Source organism: Anser cygnoides, chromosome 16 (assembly GCF_040182565.1).
Source record: "Anser cygnoides isolate HZ-2024a breed goose chromosome 16, Taihu_goose_T2T_genome, whole genome shotgun sequence".
Lineage (NCBI taxonomy): Eukaryota > Metazoa > Chordata > Aves > Anseriformes > Anatidae > Anser > Anser cygnoides.
Window position 1 is genome coordinate 7,135,757 of NC_089888.1, and position 18,152 is coordinate 7,153,908.

General features: G+C 41.5%; 1 protein-coding gene across 6 annotated transcripts in view; it reads left to right on the plus strand.

Moving 5' to 3' along the window:
• Positions 1–407: 407 nt before the first annotated feature.
• Positions 408–18,152, plus strand: part of BCAS1 (brain enriched myelin associated protein 1) — a 49,480-nt gene continuing 31,735 nt past the window's right edge. For 2 of the 6 annotated variants that reach the window (XM_066978279.1, XM_066978280.1), the window contains exons 1-4: positions 422–513; positions 5,104–5,177; positions 5,292–5,373; positions 14,323–14,903. In XM_066978279.1, the coding sequence (XP_066834380.1) occupies positions 5,109–5,177; positions 5,292–5,373; positions 14,323–14,903 (732 nt within the window). In that variant the 5' untranslated portion in view covers positions 422–513; positions 5,104–5,108. Of the gene's footprint in view, positions 514–5,103; positions 5,178–5,291; positions 5,374–14,322; positions 14,904–18,152 lie in introns of all 6 variants that reach the window. The other 4 variants (XM_066978281.1, XM_066978283.1, XM_066978284.1 and 1 more) reach the window with 4 other exon arrangements.

An 18,152-nucleotide genomic window follows, 5' to 3' on the forward strand; every position in this document is an offset into this window, starting at 1 on the left:
CTCGGCTCATTTTGTTTGGGCTTTAATGTATGTGGGGTAAGTTTTCCCTTTCTGTGTACTGGCATTTCCTACAAAAGGACAGAAGACGAAAAAGATCTGCTTTCTGACAGCATTTCTACCAGCCAGGTCAGGACTGTTCCCACCCTGAAAGCCTGGGGTGTGAATGTTTGAACAATTTTGCTTTTCCCATTTGACTACAATGCAGAGTGGCTGAAATAATTGTGTTAAAAACCGCCTGTAAAGCCTCAAGGACTGTAATTTTGCATGTCCTGAATGCACGGCCAGCTGCCTGTTTGCTGCTCAGATTGTTCTTGGGAGTTTCTTGTTTGCTTTGGGTGAGTCATCTCAGTCCTTCCTTCTCCTGTCACTTCTTTGTTGTCTATTGTCTGTCCATTTCTTTGCCTTAGCCACCGACAATCCTCAGATGCCTTTGTCCACTGGTGTCATCATACACAATACGTGTCCAAGTTTCTTAGCCTGCAACAAAGCAACTGAGAGCTGCACGGAAGGAAGGTAAGGAGACTTTCTAAAACCCTGTCCTGTTATTAGTCCTTCCTTGGCTCCTCATGAATCAGAGCAGGATCTGCTCCTCTAGCTGGCCACTGGCTGACACGTCCCCATGTGCACCTGTTCTCCAAGAGGCAGGATTTAGGAGAGGGATGTACTGGGGAGCTGAGGATCCAGTCCTTGCCCTGGGACACCTTTTTGCACGAACTGATGCCTCTAGGTCCTTCCACTGCCTCTAGAACATAAACAAATTTATTTAGGTCTTTCTCCAATGCTTACAGAGCGGGTGTATCTATAATGAAATTATATACACAGCAAACTAGGCACAGTTGATCTTTTTATTTTCTGACATTTAAGTATAACATATGGCAAGTTCTGGTGTGAAATTAATTGAATCTGTATGTACTTTTTATATTAATAAACACTGTGACACAGGCAATTGTAATATTGTAGGTTGGTCAATACATTAAAAAGGTCAGGCTTATCTGGCTTTAGACAGAGTACACAGTAGAATTTGTTGTAATTTTCTCTCTTAGTTTTCAAAAGTTTTACCACATTGCAAAGACCAAAATAATGCTTCCGAGAGTGAGAGAAAAAGACAAATTTTGCCGAGTCCTGAGCTCATGCTCGGGGCATACTACAGTTCATGTAACGCAAAAATAATGATAAAAACCCTATTTCTCTTTTGGATTCCCTTCTTCATTACAATCAAAGCAGTGAAGCATAATTTGGGACAGGAACTGTTTCTGAGCTGTGTCTGACCCGGAGGCTGGTAGCAAATGTTCCTTTTTAAACCAGTCAGGCTGCATTCCAGTGGGTCTGAGTGAGCCCCCCACGAGGATAAAATCCTTGAAACCTAAACAGAAAATCTGTATCTAGAAAGGAAGCCCAAGGATGAGAATGTGCTTACTCTGGTTCCTCTTCATTTCTGAGGGTTTCTTTTCATTTTGGAAAATATGTGTATATATATGTTCTTGCATCAGGGTCCTCTCTTTTCCCCTCTCAATCCCTGAGAATTGCCTTGTCCTGTGTGAATAAAATAGACATCTTGCCAGCAACACCTCTCAGGTCTGGTGAGAGTTTGCTCCATTCTCACGGCTTACTACAGAGACCAGCTTTGTGTTTATCACATGTAGGACAAAAAGCACAGACAGGGCTGCCTGGTGGTTGCACCACTCATAAATAACTATGATTAATATCTGAGACATACCAAGAACACCCAGCGGACAGACCGAGTCAGCACCCAAGCGACAGTGCAGGACTCTGTCCTGGGTTTGGCTGGGACCGAGCTAGTTTACCAGGACAGACTCACAGCAGGACACAGGTTTCCAGCAGTTGACAATGTCTAGTTCTGCCCACTAGAAACAGGTACGTGGCCAGATCTTGAGAGCTCCTGAAGACAGATGTTGTGTATATAACTTTTGTTGGCACTGGGAGCCCCTTATTTTTTCCTAAATCCTCGTGGCTCCGCATTTAATAATTTTAGCTTCAAGCAGACCTGAGAAGATGTTTCAAATGAGAGAAAAATGATTTATTTGTATAAACTAGAGGCATGAGCACTTTGGGAAAAATGTAACCATTTATTTTTTTTGAGCAGAACTCTTTTTTTTTTTTGCAAATCTGGAGCCACATATGCATGCAGTCAGAAGCAGTAGTCTCTGCAGCAGCAATTCCTAGATGCTATGGCAGAAATGAATAGCTGTGACATTGCTTGCTTGGCATCTTGAATCTCTGCCAGTTTGATACCATTTTGTATTTGTTATCATTTCTGCCAATACTCAGTTTTGTCTATAGGTGGCAGTGACCTTTCATTTTTTTCTTTAAAATAAGGCAGGAGCATGCATGCATATACATTTTACTAATTTTACTGGAGGATCTGGGCCAGGACGGTGAGTTCTGTATGCATAGAAATGGCCACAGACTTGTCACTTTTTTTTCTGTATCTTTTTGCCTCAGAGCATGATAAAAAGGCAACTACTTACACCATACAAAAACCAATGCAATGCAATAATCGACTACTGCTGCAAGAAGGTAAAAGTCTGAAGAATTATAATACACATGCTTGATGGAGCGCTGCATTCAGTGCTCTGGGGACATATTCTGAGATGGTTGTGTAGGAAGTTAGTCCTGGTCTTTTATCAAAAATAGCCTCCAAGACTTTTCCAGCTTCTGGTAAAGTGAAAATCTTTTAAAATTGCATGAGGCCTTTGTGCATGTTTTATTTCAGTCAGAATTATAAACTTGACTGTAGAAAATGGGTGATTTTTTCTAGGACAAAATATGCCAGAAATCAGAGCCTGTGATCTCTGCTCTGTATCAGTTAAAGATAACTTACTTGACGTGAGTAGAGCTGCATCAACAGGAAACTAGAGTAACTGAGAATCGAGCTACAAATCATTGTAGAAATAAATAAGAAAAAATAGGAATTTGCTTCTCCACTCCCCTCAGATATATGCTTATTTCACAGCACATGTGAAAAAGGAAGCACGTAACCTGCAAATATTCCACTCTCTGCTTAAGTTGTCTCCTGGCATAAACCAGGAGGCCTTGTGAATGGAAAACAAAAGTAAATCCTCCAGATTCAACTAGATACTAAATTTACCATTGAGACTAAGCAGCAGGATTTGAATCTTGTTTTCTTCCCTTCTGATAGGATAATACTTAATGTTGCTAGGAGACAGAACTACATAGCAAGGACAAGAGGCCATTGTACATCCACGGGGAGATGTTGGCTCTTTTCCACAATAAATCAGAAGTTCTGATTTATAGTGGAAATATCAGCTGAGAAGATAAAATCCCTGTAAAACAACTCGGCAGTCTGAAATCAAGGCTCAGAGCTACAGCCACTATTTCTGCAGCGCTTCTCAGCAGCATGTGGCTGCCATTCGTGTTTCAGCATCAGCGGGGCTGTTCAGTGTCCAGCTCAGCACTGGGCACTCAAAGAACAAAAACCATGCTTGGAAGAGAGGCCCAGCTTGGATTTCATGTCAGCTAGGATGCAGCATAAAACAGAAACCAGATCTGAACTGCCTCTGTCAAGCAAAAGTTTGTAGATTGAGGTTACCAAAAAAAGCATAACCAGCTGGAACTCTAGACAGTAACTGGAAGCCAAAATGAGAGGTTCCCCCTCCTTCCGAGATTCAAATTCTAATGAAGGTGATTTAGCAAAACTGGTCTTTTCCTCCTTTTCTCTTATAGTCAAAGGCTGTTTAGTCAAAGCGCTAAGGAAAATGCTCTTCCACACCTCTGCAGCTTCACTGGTCCATACAGGCACGCAGCACCGCAGCAAGGAGCAGAGGAGCACTTGGCACCCGTGGTGCCCGTGCAGGAAATCCAGCAGGATGAGCACTGAGGCTGGAGCGGGCTGCAGCCCTCAGCCTTCCTCTCTCTGGAGACCTTCCTCTTTCAAGGTGTGGCTCAGAAGCATCTCCCCTTATTGTTTGCTTGTGCAGCTTTAAATGCTCCATATGTATATATATCCTGAGCCAAAGTCAACAGGAGCCTTCCTCCACCCTCAGCCTTCAACCATGTTGCAGGGAGTGTGTTTGGTCCCAAAGAATTTACAGTCCACAGGGCACATAAATACACATAAGGGGAAAAAGACAACACAGTTGAATGCATACTTCTATGTAGGAAAGATTGAATTGAAAAAAATCTAAAATTGAATCAAATATACTGCTCCTTAAACACACTTTAAAGAAACAAGAACAGTTTAAATAAACATTGAATTATCTAATGACTTAATGTTAATTAACTAGATAGAATTATGCTTTTGTTGCAGTCAGAGATGTGACTCCAGTGGGTGTGAACATGAGAAAGCTGTTTTAAACTGCCCAGTTTGGGTAGCAGTGATGTTAATGTTGTGGCAACACAAGATGCAGCATGCTTGAAAAATGCATCCAGGACCACAGATGAAGTCAGCGGTGGCTGGTTTGTGTTGGCTCTGTCTCGCTGCAGCTCCAGCTAGCTGAGAAAACATCACTCGGTGCATCTGTGAGCTGCAACTGACCTGTGAAGCTGCCTAGAGCTGCCCCATACTTTCACAGCCATATTCAAAGGGATAGTTTCTCTGTAGGATTTGTTATACAGAATAGCCTGCCACACAGGGCCAGATTTTCAGAACTAACACGTGAACGTGTGTGATTTCTTTGCATGCTGCCTCTTTTCTGTTCGTCTTTTTCTCAAATTAAAAAAGAAAAAATAAAGTGAAACCCCACAAAGCTGCTGTAATTCATTCACATTATTTGGTCTTTGTCATTTTATTCTGCTACTAACTCCACACATCTTTCCTATCTACTGAGTCCTAACAAATGATGCTGGAGTGATGGTATCTAGTTTTCCTCAAGAAAGAAGAACTCATTAATCTGTGCTATTTGCAGTGAGCAGCTGTGACCCCTGTGTGTAATCTGGTTTGAATACTTCTGATGGGCGCAGACTGATGACAAGGGCAGGTGCTTTGGGGAAAGCAGGTGGGGCTTACAAGGAATTTAACAGGCTATCAAAGTCTGTCACCATTGGCTGTCTCTTAATTTTAGTTAGGTAGTAAATCTATTAATGAGAAAGAAGGTACATTTTCTTTTTTCTCCCATCTCACAGGAGCTATGGGCAACACAGTGAGTGTCCCAGAGGAAGTTAAAGACGACAATGCATACCCAGTAATAAGTGATCAGGTAATCAAGAGCTGCCCATTCTCATCTTCCTTGACTACAACTTATTGAGAAGCCAATACCTTTCAAATGCCCTGGTGTATCTAATCCTAAGAACCATTTTATCTGGTATTTCAGGCTCTATCTGAATCTCCTACCAGTGTCAAAAATGGATCTGCTGTATTTGTTCAGACTCATCCTCCTGCAATGAATGGTGGAGGTATGTACTGGGTAGCGTTTATGTCTCTTTTGCCACCAGACAGAGAGAGAGAAGTTTATGCTGGAGCAACAATAAATGATGATATACAGTCTCATATCAAAAGATGAGCTCATATTTTGATTCTTACCTATGAATCAACATATGCAGCTGCTCAGAAGCTTGAGAGTTAAAAATATTTTAAAAAATGAAATAGGAAATTAATTCTAAGTCCTCTGGAATCTGTTTAATTATTCGAGGAGCTTGGTTCTGCTGTTGGTCTCCCAGAGGGTTTATTAGACCATAGAATTCGGTTAGCATGAGGTATGATAGGACAGGCACGGTTTGACACTGGTCTCTTTCAGGGTGTCCTGTGATAAACTGCTGCTGCTGGAGTACCGGAGGAAACTATGCCTCTAAGAAGTCTCTGAGGAGTCTCAGAGCACAAACTGGGGCATAACGTGTCAATGACACTAATGCAAGGATGAGCTGGCTTGTTAGCGAGGCTCTGTGTTTGGGGGGGACGTGATGGGAAGCTGTTCTGCAGGATGGAAGGAGGCAGAAGTGCATGTTTCTGAGGGAGAACGAGTTGTCTTTAAACAATTTCGTGGCATCCCTGATGCTAGCAGGGAGTTACCAAGTGAGGTCATTGTGCTCAGATGCCAGACTGAAATATCTGCTAGTGTGGAAACTGATAGTCTGGAGGGGATGTAGGAGATTATCAAAAAACAAACAAAGAAGTTACTGAATGTGTCTAAGAATGTAGATCTATGCAGGCTAGAAAGTAAATCTGTTAAACTTTAAAACATTTCCCAGCTTCTGTGGAGGAGTAACTTCCAGGAGGCAAACGTCTGTGTTCTTGGTCAGGATGCTTTCCTTTGCCAAGCCCATTCTCAGTCAGAGCAGCATACACAGAAGTCTACTTTGCTCTCATTTTAGAGGTAGTACGCCTTGGAGAGAGAGGGGCATGTCTGTCTAATCTGCAGTGGTATCTTCATAAATAAAACATAACTGTGTCACCCTAAATTTTCTAGAATTGAGCTATGGCACAGTAGTTTAGAGAGCTAGGTAAGTGAAAGCTGAGAATGTAGTGCAACTGAAAATACTGCCAGAGGTTAGTCTTATTTACTAGAGGTTTATTCAAACTGTGTTATAAAAGACTAATGTTGTAACCATGACCACCTCTCTACTGTTATAGGATGTTTTGGATGTTTTTCAGCAAGTACCTGGGTAACTGGAGCATAAGGATGGAGTTTTCTCTTTATCCGTACATTAACAAAATCATGTTGATAGGCCCTTGTGCGTAAACTGGGGGTGTTAGTCTGGAAGAAGAACGGTATCTGGCATGGCTTGGCTCTTCCACAGTGCTTTTTTTATACATTGTAAAGAACAAGAGGACAGAGATATCAGGTACTTCTGCGGGGGTGTGGGTACGTCACTGCTGAGTTAGTGCATCCCACTTCAGACCTATTTCATGGTCCTATTTCATAACAGGACACCAACCAGACTTTCAAGTGATGGCAAAGCTGAACCTTGGGCTCCCCAGGGAGAGGTGCCTGTCAGCAGCTGAGACCTGCTTTAAATGTTCACATCCTTTTTGAAAATCTGGTGTGAAGTATATGGCCTGACCACTAAAAATTGGGCTGCAAACAATCTTAAGAAGTTGTCTCCACATATTCACGGGCAATTGCTCTCAGCCACAGATGTGTGTGTCTCTCTCCTTGTCTTTCAGCACCTCATTAATTTCTCCTACTACCTCTTGTTGGCTTTGGAGCCTTCTTGACCAGCGTTCAGCAGTGCTCATTTGTAGCAGCGTTGCTACATTTTACAACACTGAAGATCCAGCCAAGTTAATTTTGTCAGTGTTTTCCTTGTATTGGATTTATTTCTGTTCTCAGAATATAATGAAAGCCAACTATTCCCTCCAATCTCTGTAAGGAGAGAAAATACTCTATTATTTGTTGCTAAGAGAAACTTATCAGTCTGTTACATCTTAAAAAAAAAAAATAAAATAAGAGAAGTAATCAAGATAGGTATGGGAATATGTAGATAGTACTGATTACAGTTCAGAATCTCAACTCTGTGGCTAATTTCTTAATGTCATCTGGCTATAAGAAATCAGTTTAAATGGTTGTCCACTGAAAAATAAAAGCCTGTAGTTGTGTTTCTGATCATGCAAGCTAGCAGGGTTCTGGGCAGTAAATAAAAGCCAGATGATTTACATTGTCTGAAGTCTTAGGAAGTAAATGTGTGGTGGTTTGTTTTTTTAAATACATAAAATGAAGTTTTACTTAAATGGATTACCTAATTAATGTAATTATTAAACTGTTTTATGTAGCAAGTTGAAAAAATTGGCTGGTCTATGATACTATTACTCATATTTTAATTTTATTAATGTTTAAGCAGCAGTTAAGTCATTAACTATGTAGATAGCACCGAAATTGCACTAGTTCCTATAATTTAATCAAGGTGTTGGTGATAAAGAAGTGTGAGCGTTTCTTGGAAATAGAAGTTATTCTTATAAAAATGTAGTTGATAATTCTATTTAAAAAAAAAAAAAGTAGTGATCTATTTTATAGCCATAAAGTGAGCATTTCTAGAGAAGACAACAGAGCTGCAAAAGGCAAGTGAAGCAAGGATTTCATTAATAGAAGTGTTTCTGGCCTTTGTCTTGTTAGCTTGCATTTTTGTGATTGCTAGTGATCTGACCATGTGCTCTGTGTTAAATAGTATAGTTGATAAATGAGTCTATGAAATCTATATCTGCTAATATAATGGGAAAAAAAAAATAATGCAGAGAACTAACTTAATACGACTAGGGGAAGTAAGGTTATTTGGAAGGGCCCTGTAACCATCTGCTTCACATCTGGGTGAGCAGATTGGTGACTGGTTCTCTGCTGCTTCTGCTCAAACAGGCTGACAGACGTGTGGGCTCAGGGATTCTTTCCATTGCTTGCCTTTCCTGCTTCTGATTACCAGGGCTGCAGACGTTGCACAGTGCTATCATCCACCTTCTCTTCCTGTAAAGCCATTGAAGCAGGAGTGGTGCCCTTACTGCTACTTCTTGACATCTTCCTTTGTGAGCAAACGGTTAGCAAATTTGATCCTGACTTCTTAATGTGTTGTGCTGGCCTTTTTGAATACTAATAAAAGTGCTTGGTGGACAGGCGAAGGGAAGAAGGACAAAACTAGCAGCAGTTTATCTCTGGGACTTGCACTGCACGGAGTAGAAATGTAACAGGAGGACAAAATGGGGCAAAAAGCCTGCATTTGGGTGGTAGTTACATATAGGTCCTTAAATGACCCACTTATGGAGCAGATTATCTTGAGGGTCATCACGCGGCACTTGCAGGGCAAGCAGGCGATCAGGCCCAGTCAGCATGGGTTTATGAAAGGCAGGTCCTGCTTGACGAACCTGATCTCCTTCTATGACCAAGTGACGCGCTTGGTGGATGAGGGAAAGGCTGTGGACGTGGTCTACCTTGACCTCAGTAAGGCTTTTGACACCGTTCCCCACAACATTCTCCTCAAGAAACTGGCTGCTCGGGGCTTGGACTGGCGTACGCTTCGCTGGGTTAGAAACTGGCTGGATGGCCGGGCCCAGAGAGTTGTGGTGAATGGAGTCAAATCTGGTTGGAGGCCGGTCACTAGTGGAGTCCCCCAGGGCTCGGTACTGGGGCCGGTCCTCTTTAATATCTTTATCGATGATCTGGATGAGGGCGTCCAGTGCACCCTCAGTAAGTTTGCAGATGACACCAAGCTAAGTGCGTGTGTCGATCTGCTCGAGGGCAGGAAGGCTCTGCAGGAAGATCTGGATAGGCTGGAGCGATGGGCTGAGGTCAACTGCATGAAGTTCAACAAGGCCAAGTGCCGGGTCCTGCACCTGGGCTGCAACAACCCCAAGCAGAGCTACAGGCTGGGAGATGAGTGGCTGGAAAGCTGCCTGGCCGAGAAGGACCTGGGAGTATTGGTGGATAGTCGGCTGAATATGAGCCAGCAGTGTGCTCAGGTGGCCAAGAAGGCCAACGGCATCCTGGCCTGTATAAGAAGCAGTGTGGCCAGCAGGTCGAGGGAAGTGATTGTGCCCCTGTACTCGGCTCTGGTGAGGCCGCACCTCGAGTACTGTGTTCAGTTTTGGGCCCCTCGCTACAGGAAGGACATGGACGTGCTCGAGCGAGTCCAGAGAAGGGCGACCAAGCTGGTGAGGGGTCTGGAGAACAAGTCTTACGAGGAGCGGCTGAGGGAGCTGGGCTTGTTCAGCCTGGAGAAGAGGAGGCTCAGGGGCGACCTCATCGCTCTCTACAGTTACCTGAAAGGAGGCTGTAGAGAGGTGGGGGTTGGTCTATTCTCCCACGTGCCTAGTGACAGGACGAGGGGGAATGGGCTAAAGTTGCGACAGGGGAGTTTTAGGTTGGATGTTAGGAAGTACTTCTTTACCGAAAGGGTTATTAAGCATTGGAACGGGCTGCCCAGGGAGGTGGTGGAGTCACCATCCCTGGAGGTCTTTAAAAGACGTTTAGATGTAGAGCTTAGGGATATGGTTTAGTGGAGTACTTAGTGTTAGGTCGGAGGTTGGACTCGATGATCTTGAGGTCTCTTCCAACCTAGAGAAATCTGTGAATCTGTGAATAATGCTCGTGAACAGAAAGGTTACACAGGGAAGAAAAGTTCAGTTAGATGCAACTTATGTCCAGAGGATAAATTGGTTTCAGCAATTATTTTTTTTACCAGACTGTATCTAACTCAAGTGAGCTTATTGCAATATCTGTCCACCTATACAGTGTGAAATGCGATACATTTTATTTATTTATTTATTAAAGAATGATCATTGCAATTCTCATTGCTAGTTTCTTTTCCTCCATATCTGTTAACGTCACTAAATCTGTTAGGTAAATGTCAATGTTATTTAACTTTGTGAAATTATTTTTCTTAGGGCATATATGTTGTCAACATTATTTACATGGGACAAGAAAGATTGCAAAAGAATATTAATGTATTTTTCATTTTAAGAAAGGGGAGAAAGTCTTATATTTGGAACTCTAATGCTTCTGAAAATTCATGTAGTCTCATCACAACAGTGTGTGTTTTTTTTTTTTGGGGGGGGGGGGGGGGGGGATGTCTCCCATGCAAACACTAGATGGATTTTTTTCTGTTGTCCAAAGCAACAATAGCAGAAAACATCTTCTCATAGCATTTAGTTTATGGCATGTTCTACACAGCAATAGTAATTCCATAGCAGGAGACATCTATGTGAGGACCGTGGCAATTAAAGCTCTACCTCATTCAGCAGCTAAAAATGAGTTGCTGCACAGCTTTTTAATCAAAAAATTATATGTCAAATCTAGCAAGTTTCAGAAAAATATCCTTACCTCCAGGGTGTTCTTACTCAAGTTGGACTTTGCAGCTCAAGTGCTGCTTTTTTTTTTTTTACACATCCTGCTGAAGTAAAGGGAAAGAAGGATAAACCTGTAGTGTGGTTATCTGTTGATAAACACTTGACAGTGAAATGCCTGTGTAGTAGTGGTATGAAATGTAATCTCACAGCAGTGCTGCAAATTGTGTGTTGATTTTAGTTTCAGAGCTGTTATTAATCTTATTCAGAGTGAACAGCTTTGATCCACTTGCAGAACTGACCTAGAATATTGGAGGCTTTGCTTTTATTCCTAACTCTGCCTCTTGCAGAGTAATTTGGAAAAGAATGGTACTTCTGTGTCTGTTAAAAAAAAAAAAAAACTTTCAAGTCTGGCTTACGGCTGTCTATATATGAATGAATGCAACAAATGGTGTGCTTTTATTATCAAGGCTCTGACAGATAAATGGGATAGTGGGAGCCTCCTGGGGGGGGTACAGAGGTTTAAAGTGCTCTAGAATAGAAACAACTGAGAGGAACAAGCAGTTGGGATTTGAGTTCAAGTGCCAGTGACCTTGCTAAGAGGTGGGTTAAGCTTCAATCAGCTAATTGGGAGAAATCAGTTGGAAAGAGGCATCTGTGAAGATGTTCCCAAATCTTGTGGACATTGTGCATTTACAACCAATAGTAAGAACTTGGTTAAAAATGAAACCCCTTGTGGAAATGAAAAGAGGATGAAATGGAAGTGCTGAGGGGTTGAAAAACGTTGTCAAAACTGCAACATTTTCGTCCAAACAACGTGATTTCAAAAACTTTCTCCTCCACAGTTTGCTGAGAATATGGCATGAGTCAAATCCTTCTGTTCAGCCCACCACATGAATGTCTCCTCTCTGGTGGTAGGATCTGCCTTGCCTGGTGTCTGAGCAGACTTTCCCTGAAACTGTTTGAACTGTTTTGACACAAAAGACATGCTGCAGAGCTCATGCCAGTGATATTTTCCAGGTCTTTCATTCCTTCCATGATAATTAGAGATAAAAGGAGTTTGATAGGTTCATGAGCTACTTTTTGTTTAGTTGGTTTTCTTAATGATGAGCTTATATGTCTATTTTTATACTAAAGACAGTTTTTCTGTACTTCATTTTTAATCTATTACATAAAACAGAAGTTCAGCATTTATTACAATTATTTTCCAGTGGATGTTTTTTTCTACTTTAGCTGGGGAAGGGCTTTCTTCTTTACTTCCTTCCCAAGTTTCCAACTATAATTAGAAGTCAGTGCTTCAGTTATTTTTTCATAGTACTACATGAGGCTTAGGAAACTATAACTGACACCTAGTGGCACTGACCGATACGGTGGTGGTAAAATAGCTAATTATTTGTACCTTTTCTTTGCATGTCATTATGTTGAAATAGGTGTTCACGGAATATTGTAGAAGAATATTAGTGGCAAAGGAGTCTTGCCAGCATGAGTCATTTTCTTACATGAATAGTAACAAAGAATCCAGGGAAAGAAATTTTCTCTATTAGAGTGCACAAAGAAATGAAAATGTATTTACCTGGACAGAACATGATGTACTGAGGTGCTCTGGCCCCTCTGCATGCTTGCATATGCACAAAAAACAATAAGAAAGCAAATGTCAGACTTAAAATGTTGGAAGCAGAGAAGCTGAGAGGCAGCCCTCCTGGTGGCTGGTGAAGTGCTGGCCTCAGTTATGAATCTTGCAGCAGCAGGCCTTGCTTTGTCAGCTGTTGCTCCTGCTGCTGGAGAGTATTTCAGTAAATTCACTTGATGTAAATGCTGGCATGCCAGCACACAGTACATCTTCTTTCTTCTTTTTTTTTTTTTTGGAAGCCCCCCACCTCCTGATAGGTGGGACGAACCCTGGGCTGTGACCAAGGAATCCAGCAGGGACTTCCAGTCCCTGGATGCTTGCTGATGGGAACTGGGCAGTGTTTGTGGATGTGGGCTCTGCTCTTGTTCTGCATAAAGATGTGGCCAGGAGCCCTGAGCACAGCCACAGGAGGAGAGCATGAAATGGATAAGGACATATGTTGTACCGTGCCTGCTGCTGTCTGTTATGCAAAATCCTTGGTGGGGAGGATCAGAATGTTAGTGTAATTCTGCTGTGAAAAGCTAACTAGTAGTTTTAGAAGCTGTAATTAATCTGTTCAGTTTTCCCTATCTTGAAAAGGAATTTTAGAAATGAAACAATGCTGAAAGTGTGTACTGTGGAAGACAAGCATTTTAGTCAAGTTTTATTGGCAACTAGCATTTCATTTCCGTTACACTAAACTGCAAACGGCATAATATTGACTAAAGACAATTACAATTATTTGAAATGATTTTCCATTTTACACTGAAACCAACAATTTTTAAATTGAAATTTAGCAACTCAGTTTGACAGTTTAGCACAGCTATAATTAAGTAGACCTAAATTTATGCGTGAAATGTGTGGTGGTTAATGACAGGGAAAACAGATACATATTCCAGCCAAAGCAGAGAATAGAAGCTCAAAATGTAAGATTTACCTCTGTACAAGATTCTTGTTTTCAGGGGTTTCACACCACATAAGCTGTCTGACTTGGCCTCCCATACACAAAGCCAGATATAAGGGATTTTTTTCTCATTTTTGCCCCCTTTTGTCTTCTATAAAGCGATAGCCTACTGTTCCCATCTGCACATACAATATTAGGAATTTTCACCTTTAACTGTCTTACCAAAGTGCCATTGTAATATAAATCATAAAATATACTTCTAAGATGAAAGACTTTTTAAATCTAAAGTGTAATGGCTATGTGAGGCCACAAGCAGGAATTACTTGTGAGATTTTTTTTGTTTGTTTGGGAGAGAAATGTAATAGAGCCATATTGCTTGTGGGTGAAAAAATTCAAAAACAGAAGGACAAAAGGCCTTGCTCAGATGTGATTTGTAACTATTCAAATCAGGCTTAAACTAACCTACAGAAAATAGAGGAAAAAAGTAGAAATTGCACTATAGAGAGTAGGCAGCAAGGCAACAGCATTGGAAAAATGAATGAAATATGTTGTGACTGCACAGGCCTTGGGGAATTTGGCAATCCAGGAAACAAAATCAGTCCTCTCTGTCTCTAGTCTTTATTTATGTCTAGCTTTGACAAAGGAAAGTGTAATATTAATGTAAAACTGTCTTAAGTTTTATTGATGCTTTCACGTATAATGTCTTTAATTGGAAAGTAACATATTCTCAGATGAAATGAAATCACCCAGTCCACTTGGTTAAAATGCTGAAGGCATCAGGGCTGATTTTTTTTCTTCTAGCACGCCCGCCAGGCTGAGCGCTCCAAAACCCCAGCCACGACCTGACACAGCTGAGCAGGGGCTGCATGGAACACAATTTGTGCCAACATCAATGAGGAATGACAGAGGAAGGAAAATCGGATGGGCAGGTCCAATTGATGAGCTGCAGCTCGTGTTTAGTGCAGGAAAACAACGGGGTCCTGAAACAAGCCACGCTGTGTGTGGTCCTCCCTGGGGCTCCACGTTCTGAACTATTTAGTTTATTAAGGAGCGAAGTGACCGCAATTAATTGTACAACCCGTATAACTTTGCTGTGTGGGATAATTGCTGTTTTATGCTTGTTTGCAGTTGATGCGAAGGCAAGTGTTGCGCGGGATAATGCGGCCGCTTCTTCCCTGAAGACAAAGGAGCAGAGCGCCGGCGCTGCGGGCGGCGAGGCTGCTGGGAGCACTGCCAGCAGGGCCCTGCCACCTGCTAAATCCCGCTCTGTCTTCGCGTTTTCATGGTCTGTACCAGGGCGTACTGAAGACCCAGAGTCAGACTCATCAGTTGGATCGGCGAAGCTTGATCTCAGCTCGGAGGCGCCCGACGTGAACAAAGCACTGAGTGACAGCGTGGCCTTGCCCGCGGCAGCTGCGCCAGGGCCTGGCGCCCATAAAATCCTGGCCCAGGCCCAGTCGGCACCAGTGCCTCACCACAGCGACCTAGCGGCACCTGGGACACCTGAGGGAGAGGCTGCAGCCGCACCAAAGCCAAAACAAGTAAACTTTTTTGACAAGATCTTCAAACTGGAGAAGAGGAAGGAAAGGAGCCAAGAGCAGACTCCCACCCAGAAGGAAACGAGGGCTTCAGACGCTCCTGACGGGTGCAGTGCCGTGCAGGAAGCCGCCGGATCACAGAGAACTTCAAATGGCATCCCACCGGGGAAGGCAAGTGCTGGGATAGGAATTTCCATGTCACGCTTAATGACACCTCCTAGGAATAATAACTGTAGCCCAGGACAAGCTGATGCTGTGGTGGCTCAGTGAGTGAATTGGTGTTGCTCTTAAAATTATTGTAGGTAACCCCTGGAGGGGTGGCTGGGAGAAGAACCCACGGCAGAGCAATAGCAGCTCTGATGCCTGCCCCATGGCTCAGTGCTGGCACCTGGCTGAGGGTTTCAGTTCTTTTGCATTGCTGTGAAAGGTGTAGGCAAGGTAGCTGTGTTCGTGCTCCAATAGTCTTAAGAGTGAACAGCCGCCAGCTACAAATGAAGGCAAAATTACCTGAAAGCAAAATTGTTTCTTGTGCTTGATGAGCTTGGAGTTTGATACTGGATGGTTTAAATAAATTAGTATAAGATGGTCACTTTTCTTGAACAATAGCTGCTTGTTGCATCCCGCACATACCAGCAAAAGGAATAATATACAGTAACAATTTTTGTGCTCGTTGTGACTTTTAGTCAAACAAATGCAGTCTTTAGAACTGATTTTTACAGGAGGAGAATGCAATATAGAATAACCTATCTGAGACAGCTTGCTAGTCAAAGAAAGGAGCTGAAAATAGGCATGAATTCAGTGTGGCTTGTTAAGCATCATGGAAATTTGTTGCTGCTTTTAGTAGTAACCACTTTGTAGCCCTAATGCTAGCATTTTGTCTAAAGCAGAATGGCAGATAGTAATAGAGGAGAGATTTTATTCAACTTCTTCCTTATTTATTCTATCGTCATCAAAACCAACTGGTCAGAACTAATCCAAGTCCGCAGTAGTCCTATGTTACTAGAATAGAGGAGTGTAACATCTCAATTGTCAGATCTGTCACTGGTATAGTTCATTGACTATAGTAAAGTTTCGCTTCAGCCCAGATGCATACCTGAAACAAAAATCTATTTTTTAAGGACAGTAGGATAAGATTTTTATACCTCCTGCAGAGTCTAATATCAGTAAATGCACTGGAGGATTCATTTTCAGCAACCACTGAAAACGTTCATCCCCTGGAGTGTGAATAAGTGGCATAACTCTTACTAGTCTCACCGGAATAGTGTCAGCCAAACTACCTGGTGATCTAGCTCAAGCCCTGTCCGATATCAGGAATAGGAGGAAAGCAATAGTTTCATGGCCTCCCTATCAGAATGTGTGTGTAAGTGCCATTCTAATGAGAATTGTTTTTATTAGCTTAGTTCAGGCTTTTAAACAACTTTTGCTGCATAATCACTAATGCTTTTAATAGTGTTGAACATTTGAGGTGAGCTCACTGCTTGTACTGACAATGCTGCAGGTTATCCCCAAAGGTCTCTTCAATTTCTATTCTTTGTTGTTTCTATTTTGTCTCCTCAAAATTGAAGTTTTCGCTAGTTGTATAAACTTATTGCAGTATTTTTGCAAATTAGTTTGTAAGACTTAAACGTTACGCTTTTGACCCCTGCATTTCAAAGGAGGCACCCATCACCAGTGTCTCTGCTATATACGTGCCTTTAAAGAATCTGTAATCTCAACCTAGCAGAATACCAAGTGTTTCACTACAGAAACGGAACTGGATCAATAATTCAGAATGAGTAACCTATTCAGTGCGTTACTGCCACATCTATTTGCAGCTATAAACTAAAGTTTTTCAGCTTTATAAACTCCCCACAGATATTACTGACTAATAAAAAATAAAAATAAAAAAAAGAATAAATTCTGCCTGTGGCTCACAAGAATAGTTACTTTTATAACCAAATGTAAAATTCATAATTTCCAATTTTGCTGTGATTGTGAACTACAGACTGTGAAATGTCGTGGTTCATGCTCTGGAAGTACTACAGCATGAAACTTTCTCTAATGAAATAACAATCTAAACTAACTTTAATCAGAAGTCTGAGCTAAACATCTGCTGGTAGCAAATAGTGATGTTAGAAAAGTTCAAGCAAGTGTTTGTAATAAGTGTCTATCAAGGGATGGGGCAGAACAAGTAAATCAAAACTCTTTTTGCTAGTCCAGACAAATATTAGAAGCACTGTTCATTCAGACCCAAATTTTTATATCTATAACATCTAAATTTGATTCATTTTGAATTCTGTTCTGTTCTTCATCTTATTCATATGCTGAACTTGTAATGGGGATAATAGGAAATCCCAAGCACTAATCAGCTGTGGGGTGTTTGATATGTGTAAGTATTTGCACGATCTTAGCACATACAGCAGCTTTTTTTATGCCTGGTGCCTGCTTGAGCACAGGTGTCACACTTAACAAAAGTGCCTGTACATCTTTCACATGTATGCTTAAAGCTGGAGCATTGGAAATGTTTGAGAGCTCACAAAATCAGGGTTTAAGTTAGTGTAAATGAGTCACAAAACTATATAACAACATAGGGTTAAATTTTAACCTTATCCTTAAGTTTTCTGTCTGTAAGTTTTGTCTTTCATTCCTCAAATATACAAAGGAATATGTGTTGGGGATGGGGGAGAGTTGATAAGGACCTTTTCTGGGAAAGATAGAGCAGCAAAACACTTCTGACATGTTGCCAGATCTTAACTCTGTTCCTAAAACAAAGGCTGTAGCTCTGCCTTGCAGCACAGTTGCCTTCTGTTTCCTCTAAAGTTGTTCATTCTCATGTAGGATGGAGGAATGACCAAATCTAATTTAATTGCTGTTACTGTAGTAACTTCAAACAGTTACCAAATAATCATACTAAAAATCCAGATATTGCTGCCAACTGTCTTTTTTTTTTTTTTGGTGGATTATGGCTTATAGTATCTGTAAAAGCTAAAGAAAAGTTTCCCTGAATTGAGTGCCAGCACATAACAAATAACATTGCTGGTAAGTAAGAGAGAGACTCCACAGTTGTAGCTCGAGCTGCACAAACATTCTGTGTTTGGTGAACCACTCTTTATTTTTGTGGTCTACAAAACTACATTCAGAAGACAGCATAATTAAAACAAGGACAGAATTCATGAATTCATGAAGCATTTACTATGTAAGCCAAAGAAAAGATAAATTATATGCCTGAAATGTTTCACTGAGCCATGATTCATACAAACAAAAGTGCTGGCAGGAATATATTCTTTTGATATGTTTTTCTAATGACCGAACTAAAGCTACAGTATAAGTATTTAAGGTGTTTATTACCCCCAAATTTGGCTCCCCAAAGCAATGAATTGAGCATTTACACAGGAACTGTTAACTTCTAATGCTGACTTTCTTCTTCTGTTATTTCTGAGT